The sequence below is a fragment of the Nerophis ophidion genome, linkage group LG17 (genome assembly GCF_033978795.1).
Source record: "Nerophis ophidion isolate RoL-2023_Sa linkage group LG17, RoL_Noph_v1.0, whole genome shotgun sequence".
Classification (NCBI taxonomy): Eukaryota; Metazoa; Chordata; class Actinopteri; order Syngnathiformes; family Syngnathidae; genus Nerophis; species Nerophis ophidion.
Window position 1 is genome coordinate 34788742 of NC_084627.1, and position 10000 is coordinate 34798741.

The following is a 10000-nucleotide window of genomic DNA, read 5'->3' on the forward strand; positions in this document are numbered from 1 at the left end:
CATTTTAAGGGGAGAAAACATAATTTAAACCCCGACCCCCCCTCCAACCCTTACTGTAAACGGGATAACCAACGGCCAATCAGACATCAGCGTATGGTTTGAATAATTACATAAAAGACCAAAGGCACAGTCTTAGCACCATTTGAAACACTTAACTATCCCAACGGTACAATTATCATTCCTCTACTGCTAAAATTCACAGAACAGGCAGACATTTTTAGGGGGAAAGTGTAGTTTTCTCGCAGTACATCCCAGCGGTTAGGAGATGAATTAACAGGGATTCTAAGATGTCATTTTGGGTTTGATTCAGATTTAATTTCTGGGTTTGTTCTGGGTCTGTTTTGTTCCTGTTCTGATTTGCACCTGTGTCTCTTTCTTGTGTATCCTCCGCTCAGCGCTCTCTCCTCTCACTCATGTCTAGTCCAAGTGTACCTAAATTTCAAATGATTTAGTTCCCAGTTGTCTGTGGAATCATACATAGTCTGGTTGGCACACGTCTTCTGTGGTCAATCAATCAGCTTTAAAGGAGTTGTTACTTTCTTTTCATGTCCCTAACGTTGTGTGCGATTTGGACATTGAACACTCTATTTCTATATTTTGTACATTTGAATACAAAGTTTCAACTCCTACTGTTCTGTAATTAAACTTTTGGAGCAGTATTCCACTGTCTACTTTCCTTGCTTTCCTGCACATTTAGACACATGTTCCTCTGCAAGCAAATCTTACCTAGCACTGATTCGATCATCTGGATAAAACACACTTTGCATAACAATGAAGTATTTCTGCAAATGACAAGGAAATGTGAGTTACAATGCTGCTTTGCCATAGTGGAAAAAGAAGAATGAGTATGTACCTTTTGCCTGTATGAAATGTTGATCCTGTGAACACCTTGTAAAGACAGAAAGTTTGGAAATGTTTCAATCGGACAGGCAGTAACAGGAAACAGCTGATTAACATCATTTAGAGACTTCCAAAGACATGCACCTGGGGATAGGTTGATTGGCAACACTAAATTGGACCTAGTGTGTGAATGTGAGTGTGAATGTTGTCTATCTGTGTTTGCCCTGCGATGAGGTGGAGACTTGTCCAGGGTGTACGCCGCCTTCCGCCTGGTTGTAGCTGAGATAGGCACCAGCGCCCCCATAGGGGTATAAGTGGATGGATGGTTCGATGGATGGATTTACACATTGTTAAAGTGACAGAATTAAGTTTTTTCTCCCGTCCCAAATATAATTTTAATTATTTTTTAATTATATGTTGTTTTATTCAATTTAAGTACAGTATTTTTCAGACTATAAAGCGCAGTTTTTTTTCATAGTTTGGCCGGGGGAGCGACATATACTCCGGAGCGACTTATGTGTGAAATTATTAACACCTTACCGTAAAATATCAAATAATTTTATTTATCTCATTCGCGGAAGAGAGGAAGAAAATGTCAGCAATCGTCACACACACGTCAACCAATAAGAATTCGGCGGGGGAGAGTCATGGCAGAAGTGCATTGTGGGTCATGGAATGCTAACTGCTATATGCTACTGCCGTAGCTAATAAAATGGATCATTTCATCGTTGGCGGTAACTTATAAAAACTGAGAAGGGCTGAACAGAAATGGCACCGAAAAGAAAATCATGTTCTGCAGATTGGAAATATGCAGGACGAATGGAAATATGCAGCAGAAAACGACAAGAGGAAGCGGCGCATACCTTCGGAGTTGGCAGAGTTGTTTAGAAGCGACATCGAGGAAGAAGATTTCATGGGATTTAGTGATTAAGAGTGAGATTGTTTGGTAAACGTATAGCATGTTCTATATGTTATAGTTATTTGAATGACTCTTACCATAAAATGTTACGTTAACATACCAGGCACCTTCTCAGTTGGTTATTTATGCGTCATATAACGTACACTTATTCAGCCTGTTGTTCACTATTCTTTATTTATTTTAAATTGCCTTTCAAATGTCTATTCTTGGTGTTTTATTTTTTCAAATAAATTTCCCCCAAAAATGCGACTTATACTCCAGTGCGACTTATATACAGTGGGGCAAAAAAGTATTTAGTCAGCCACCGATTGTGCAAGTTCTCCCACTTAAAATGATGACAGAGGTCTGTAATTTTCATCATAGGTACACTTCAACTGTGAGAGACAGAATGTGAAAAAAAATCCAGGAATTCACTTTGTAGGAATTTTAAAGAATTTATTTGTAAATTATGGTGGAAAATAAGTATTTGGTCACTTCAAACAAGAAAGATCTCTGGCTCTCACAGGCCTGTAACTTCTTCTTTAAGAAGCTCTTCTGTCCTCCACTCGTTACCTGTATTAATGGCACTTGTTTGAACTCGTTATCTGTATAAAAGACACCTGTCCACAGCCTCAAACAGTCAGACTCCAAACTCCACTATGGCCAAAACCAAAGAGCTGTCGAAGGACACCAGGAAAAGAATTGTAGACCTGCACCAGACTGGGAAGAGTGGATCTACAATAGGCAAGCAACTTGGTGGAAAAAAATCAACTGTGGGAGCAATTATCAGAAAATGGAAGACATACAAGACCACTGATAATCTCCCTCGATCTGGGGCTCCACCCAAGATCTCATCCCGTGGGGTCAAAATGATCATGAGAACAGTGAGCAAAAATCACAGAACCACACGGGGGGACCTGGTGAATTACCTGCAGAGAGCTGGGACCAAAGTAACAAAGGTTACCATCAGTAACACACTATGCCGACAGGGAATCAAATCCTGCAGTGCCAGACGTGTCCCCCTGCTTAAGCCAGTGCATGTCCAGGCCCGTCTGAAGTTTGCCGGAGAGCACATGGATGATACAGCAGAGGATTGGGAGAATATCATGTGGTCAGATAAAACCAAAATAGAACTTTTTGGTATAAACTCAACTTGTCATGTTTGGAGGAAGAAGATTACTGAGATGCATCTTAAGATCACCATACCTACTGTGAAGCATGGAGGGGGGGGGACGTCATGCTTTGGGGCTGTTTTTCTGCTAAGGGGACAGGACGATTGATCCGTGTTAAGCAAAAAATGAATGGGGCCATGTAGCGTGAGATTTTGAGCCAAAACCTCCTTCCATCAGTGAGAGCTTTGAATGGTTGACCAAATACTTATTTTCCACCATAATTTACAAATAAATTCTTTAAAATTCCTACAATGTGAATTCCTGGATTTTTTTTCACATTCTGTCTCTCACAGTTGAAGTGTACCTATGATGAAAATTACAGACCTCTGTCATCATTTTAAGTGGGAGAACTTGCACAATCGGTGGCTGACTAAATACTTTTTTGCCCCACTGTATGTTTTTTTCCTTCTTTATTACGCATTTTCGGCCGGTGCGAAGTATACTCCGGAGCGATTTATAATCCGAAAAATACGGTGAATACATCACACACCTTTGACTTCATTTAGTGGTATTTTAAAATAAACATCAGATATACCTGTATTTTTTTCACTTGGTTGGTAGTATGTCTACCCTCATTTGTTTTACCATCATTTAAGCATAAATGTGTCTGTTTTTTTTTTGTGTGTGTGTGGGGGTGGGGGGGGGGGGGGATAAATCAGATATCTGGTAATGCAACTACAGTACAGGTAAACAGAATATTCTTAAGGTGAACTGGAGGCGGCTGCCCTCCTTCGTCAGAGTCCAACAGCAATGTTTTAATGTCCAAGCGAAAGCAGCCACAACTGTCACACAAGTCAATCGTGGATGTCAAGATGCGATAGAAAAGCACTTTGGATATGCTGGTTCGTTTCCTCAAGAGGCAATAGGCTTATTTAGTCGTATATATTTCAATCTTAACTGTTAAAAGTTTTCAGTTTCAATTTGTAGAACGAAGTACAGCAGCTAATTTTAGGTCATCCATATAAAGCCATAAAACATAGCAAAATACACTTGCATAGTTTTGTGACTCGGTTAAATTAAAAAAAAGAAACCTGTCTACTCATTTATTTACTCACTGCAGTTTTCTTAAACGTGCATCAAAATATTGTCTCGTCTTGTTCTCATGAACCCAATATCCTATCATCAAATGAGCTAAGAATATTGCCACACCATTACTTTTTACTGACAAAAATAAGTGCACACCTAGCAACTTCACCAGAAGTGAATGGGGATATGTCTTCATATGTTCCATGTAGATCTTCAGGTTGTCCAGAAGGAATCGGATTTCCCTCTCATTCTGGGTCTTCAAAAAGAAGCGCTTGTCATTGCTAGAAATTTAGAGCAAAATGAAGTACATTTTACAACAGACCTGGGAAATATATATACATATATATATTTATATTCCTCTCAAATATTGTTTAAAAAATCTGTGTTAGTGAGCATTTCTTCTTTGCCAAAATAATCCATCTCACGTCACAGGTGTGGCATATCAAGATGCTGATTAAACAGCATACGTGTCGGTCCCTTACACTTGCTTCGCGCAAACAAAGTGAACTTAGTTTCAAGTTGGATATTCAACAGACATTCAACATCCAGCCAGGCGGACTCTGAAAGCGCATGCCGTAGCTGTCAGCCGGCGTTGACTAGTGCTTTAGGTTGAGGGGCTGTCAATAAATTACTTGGCACTGGCTCAAAACAAAAATTACAATCGGCAGCAGTTTTTTGCTCATGTGACTGACAACGCCCATAACGTTTTCATATTGTTTGTTCATCATTACTATACTTGGCTCGTGGGTTGTTTGTTTTACAGATTTTCTTTTTGTTAGTTTTTTAACGTTTGTTCATCATTACCAGTCCGTGCTGCTTCAGTCATCCAGCGACGAATTGACAAACAGACAGTATGTCTGACTTGAATGTATGTCTGGGAATAGAGGGGGTAAATATCCATTTGCGTGCATTTGTTTTTGCGCTTGTAATCCTGGACACGGTTTGGCAAACAGTCGAATGCCTGTTGAATTTTACCTCTGAGGTCTCGCGCTGGCTGCTCTGTAAACAAACCCTGCCTACCCTTAGGGATGGGAATCGAAAAGTTGACTCAGAACCGGTCCGCAGTGTATAACGATTCTCTTGACGATGACGGTGGGCGGGAATGATGTCATTACACAACGTGCTTAGTGACATTAGACATCAACATGGTAATGTTGCCATGGCGACAGAAACGATCCAAAGTCTTTTACAAGAGAATGCAACGGCACTAAATGTAAAAACTGTGTTTTTGAATTGCTCTGATGTCATCCCGGCAGCAGTCACATGGCGTAAATACAACAGATACTAACAAACGCAGCTCATACTGTTAGCGTTATTATTCGTTAAATTGAAATGAATGCCTTCTCATTTGGATGAGAATGACTGAAGACATCTGCCGCTAGATGAATGTCACCGAGCAGCGATTAAGAGTGTGATAGAAAACTTTCCCCCTTTTGCCACAGTAGACGCTCCTTTTTTTCGGTACAGTATGTGAATGTTAAATTTTATTCAGAAAAGTTTTGCATGTTTTCCTTCCACGAAAGTTTCACTAAGTCCTTATATTATACAGATGAAACAAAAATTTTTTTAATTAGAATTAAAGGCCTACTGAAACAAACTACTACCGACCACGCAGTCTGATAGTTTATATATCAATGATGAAATATTAACATTGCAACACATGCCAATATGGCCTTTTAGCTTCTAAATTGCAATTTTAAATTTCCCACGAGTTTCTTGTTGAAATCGTCGCGGAATGATGACGCGTGCGCGTGATGTCACTGACTGTCAGGAAATATTAGCAGATGCACCACTCGCGGCTAAAAGTCGTCTGCTTTAACCGCATAATACACAGTATTTTGGACATCTGTGTTGCTGAATCTTTTGCAATTTGCTCATTTAATAATGGAGACTATAAAAAACAATGGCGTTGGTGGAAAGCAGTGTATTGTAGCTGTCTTTAGCACCGAGACACAGCCGAGCTTTTTTTGTTGTGAAGCGGAAGCAGTCAAGCGAACATGTTTTCTCTACGTCAACCAGCATGTTTTTGGATGGGGAAATTGTGATGTATATCTTACCGGAGAAATCATTGGATTAATCGTCGTCTTTCAGCAGCGGCAGCTGTGAGCTTGGCTCCTCGGTTTCTCTCTGAGGCACTTCGTGTTCACCGCAGCCATCCGACCTCGAGGTATGTCTTTACAATCTTTTACAATCTTTAAAATCTCACTAAAACACTATTAAAACAATAAGCAGATAAGGGATCTTCCAGAATTATCCTAGTAAATGTGTCTAATTACATCTGAAACGCTCACACTGCCGTCGCCCGGAGCTGTCGCTTTTTTTTTTCTTTCTATTCCTTCACTATCAATATCCTAATTCACAAATCTTTCATCCTCGCTCAAATTAATGGGGAAATTGTCGTTTTCTCGATCCGAATAGTTCTTTTTGTTGGAGGCTCTCATTAAAAACAATGTGAATATGTGTGGAGCCCTGCAACCAGTGACGTCACGCGCACAGGGCTTTTCTATTAGTTCTATGTTCTCTACTAAATCCTTTCAGCAAAAATATGGCAATATCGCGAAATGATAAAGTATGACACATAGAGTGGACCTGCTATTCCCGTTTAAATAAGAAAATCTCATTTCAGTAGGCCTTTAAAGGCACTGATTCTTGGATGAAAAAGAGTTACACTTTCCACTAGTCAATGGCAAGCCAACCTAATGGACAGTTCAAAGCAATTGCCTAGCAAGGGAACGTGTCACAGGAACAATACACAACAACCTCCTGACAAAGAGGAAGAATACACTTAGTCTCAAAAACAGATGTATGAGATGATGGATAACAGTAAGAAAACCAACTAGCGCAGGAGATTTTTTGCTTTACCCAGGGAGACGACCAGCATGTTGGCTACAGTCAGAAGATTGAGGGTTTCAATCTCTGTTTGGATATCTCTATATGGAATTTGCATGCTCTACGGCTTCCTCCAACATTCCAAAAATATGTATGTTAGGTTAATTCAGCGCATTTTAATTATTTTCTGTTCAGTTACCCCAAACCTTAGGAAGAAGAATACATTTGACAAAAGAATACTAATTTATTATATTGATCTTATCAATTTCCATCCCTATCCCTCATACTCACATAAACCGATAGTGACGCACGTCATTTTGCCTTTATCATTGAGAAGCACTTTACTTTTACAAATGAATACGGAAGATGATAAACATATTCAAACATTCAATTAACAATAATATCGTTCTTAGAATCCATAACAATATATGATGTACAGGTATGTCTGTTGTTTTTTTTAATTTATGTTGTTTAAAAAGAAAAAAAGCTTTCAGTGTGCTAAGTACTGATGGACCACATTCAACAATACTGTAAAAATAATGATACCGTGACCATTTTAGTCCTAGAAAACGTGATAAGAAACTTTCATACGGTTACATCACATATCGACGTATTTAAATGGAAAAAAATCATCTTAAACACCCCTGTGCTCAGGACCCTGGTACTGACTCCTGGCAAAGTAGCTCAGTTATACAGCATTTAGGTGGTCTTATGTTCAGCGGCATAAGGTGCACTCAAGAAGTTAGTGAAGAAAAGAGTGTGTACTTTGCCACGCACGTGAGGAAGAAGTCAGCTTTGCTTTTAGAGTTGCTGATGAACTGGAGGTAGCACTTGTCCGAGCAGAGGGACTGCTGATACTCCTGTTCTGTCACACCTAAAGATCCACGTAGCTTGGAAAACACTGGGCCAGCAAACGTTTCTAGAGTAAAACCCTATGCATGCACACACAAACACACACAAGCACAGGTTAACAAGTTAGCAAGATATTATGAATGTCCATCCATTTTTGTTCTACTTATCTGGGGTCGGGTCGCAGGGGCAGCAGCCTAATCATAGACCCCAGACTTCCCTCCCCCTAGCTACTTTGTCCAGCTCCTCCCAGGGCATCGCAGGTCAGGTGGGAGCATTGGTCTCCCACCTGTGCCCTCCAACCGGTCAGACGTGCCCTGAATACCTCCCCAGGGAGGCGTCCAGGGGCATCCTAACCAGATGTCCGAGCAACCTCATCAGGCTCCTCTCACTATGGAGGAGCAGCAACTTTACTCCGAGCCCTTCCTGAATGACAGAGCTTCTCACCCTATCTCTAAGGGAGAACCCCGCCACCCTACGAAGGAAACTCATTTCGGCCGGCTGTAAGGACATTATGGATGTGTAATGGCATAATGAATGGGAATTGTTATTAGCGATACACAAACAAATCTACCTACCTTATGAATCTGAGTCACCTTTGAAGTGAAATCTTCTTCTCTTAGTTGATTCTAAACAGAGCAACAAACCTAGAGTTATATTCAGGTCAATACACCACTGCATATACATTACATAAAGTAATTACATCTGTAAGGAGTGTTTTTAGAATCTATTAATGTAACACAAACAATTTACGGACATGCCTACTGATGTGTACTTTACACCAAGAGCTGAAGCAAACTAATTTTTCCTGCAAGAAGCAAGTCTGTACTGCACCAAAAAAATGCAGGTATTCATTTCTGATGCTATGGTTTGTTTGGTTTCGATAGTTTGATAATTGTTTGCTGCAGGTTCAACGGTTTGTGGCAGAAGTGGCTCCTTTAAATAGATGCTTTAAATTTGCCTTGTATGTTTCTTTATGTGTTATTGCAGGAGAATCTTGTACAGTATATTGCCAAAGACAGGATCTGTTAGATTCTTAAATTGGGTTTCTATGAAATCTGTGATATCACTGAATTTTGCTCTCCCTTGCAGATGTTCCTGCAGCTCAAAATAAAGTTTTTGCAATTATGTATCCATGGTCCGGGTTTATGTATTGACAGCTCTTCACAAGTTCTTTGGGGTGTCTTCTCGTATGCTGTATAGACACTCAGAATTGTCTATTTTGTGTCAGTCAACTCCATGCTCAAATGCCCTCTTAAATGTGTGGTATTTTAATGAACCACCATCAAATATTGGTATTTCTCTTTTTGGTAGGGCTGCAAGGAATTGCTGTTGTACAGGAAAAGTTGTTTTTTTTTTTTGCTTGATCATGATGCCAAGCACATAATTTTCCCCCATGTCAGGTGTATTTGGATTGGAGTTTGAGGGAAGTTGTGGATGGACATACTGTGTGTCAGCTGGTATGTTCACAAACACAAGGTTGAGGGACTTTGTATGAGGTTGTTGCATTTCCCATCACAGTTTTAATTCATTTCCATCATTGTTTATTGTTGTTTGTTTTGTATCTGATGGATGGAATTATTCTGCATTCAGGTTGAGCTTCTGTTTAAATTTTCCTTTTTTCAAATATGAATTAATTCTATCTGATGCCTCTGATATTCACTTGTACTGCGTTGTGCTTTGAGTATGTGAGTAGTTTGATTGTGCCATTTTTTTCTGTAATTTCCTGATCCAGTTGTAACTTTTCTTTTCTTTAGCCCAGTTGATCCTCCTCCTCCTTCAGCATAGCTCTTCCTCTTCTTTGTTTTCCTTTTGGATAGTGTTTCCTCTTCCACTGCTTTCCCTAAGTCTATGTACCTCTGCTCAATTGTTTTCATTCTTTCCCACAGGCTCTAGAGTAGCTTTTTCTATTTCAATGCTTTACTTCAGAGTAGCTCTTTCTCTTTTAGTGCATGTTTTTGTTCAAGAAACATTGAAAGTTAAAAAGTTAAAGTACCAATGATTGTCACACACACTAGGGGTGGCGAAATGTGTCCTCTGCATTTGACCGATCCCCTTGTTCACCCCCTGGGAGGTGAGGGGAGCAGTGGTCAGCAGCGGGCAGCAGCGTTGCCGCGCCCGGGAATCATTTTGGTGATTTAACCCCCCATTCGAACCTTTGATGATGAGTGCCAAGCAGGGTGGTAATGGGTCCCATTTTTATAGTCTTTGGTATGACTCGGCCGGGGTTTGAACTCACAACCTACCGATCTCAGGTCATTTGTCCTGTAGCTAAAGCAGGGAGCTCTGCTTCAGCTCGTAAGCATGCAGATGAAGATGTTAAACTCCCAATTTGAGAGGTTTTGTGAGAATCAATATTAAAAATACTGTCACTTAGATTAATGTC

At 40.1% G+C, this 10000-nt stretch overlaps 1 protein-coding gene across 1 annotated transcript in view; it reads right to left on the reverse strand.

Annotated features, from left to right (window-relative positions):
- pip5kl1 (phosphatidylinositol-4-phosphate 5-kinase-like 1) overlaps positions 1-10000 on the reverse strand; it is a 38434-nt gene that overhangs the window by 7506 nt on the left and 20928 nt on the right. The window contains exons 3-7 of the mRNA XM_061876809.1: positions 8193-8243; positions 7543-7697; positions 4093-4217; positions 854-888; positions 727-782 (exon numbers count right to left, since the gene is read on the reverse strand). Of these exons, the coding sequence (XP_061732793.1) occupies positions 727-782; positions 854-888; positions 4093-4217; positions 7543-7697; positions 8193-8243 (422 nt within the window). The remainder of the gene's footprint in view (positions 1-726; positions 783-853; positions 889-4092; positions 4218-7542; positions 7698-8192; positions 8244-10000) is intronic.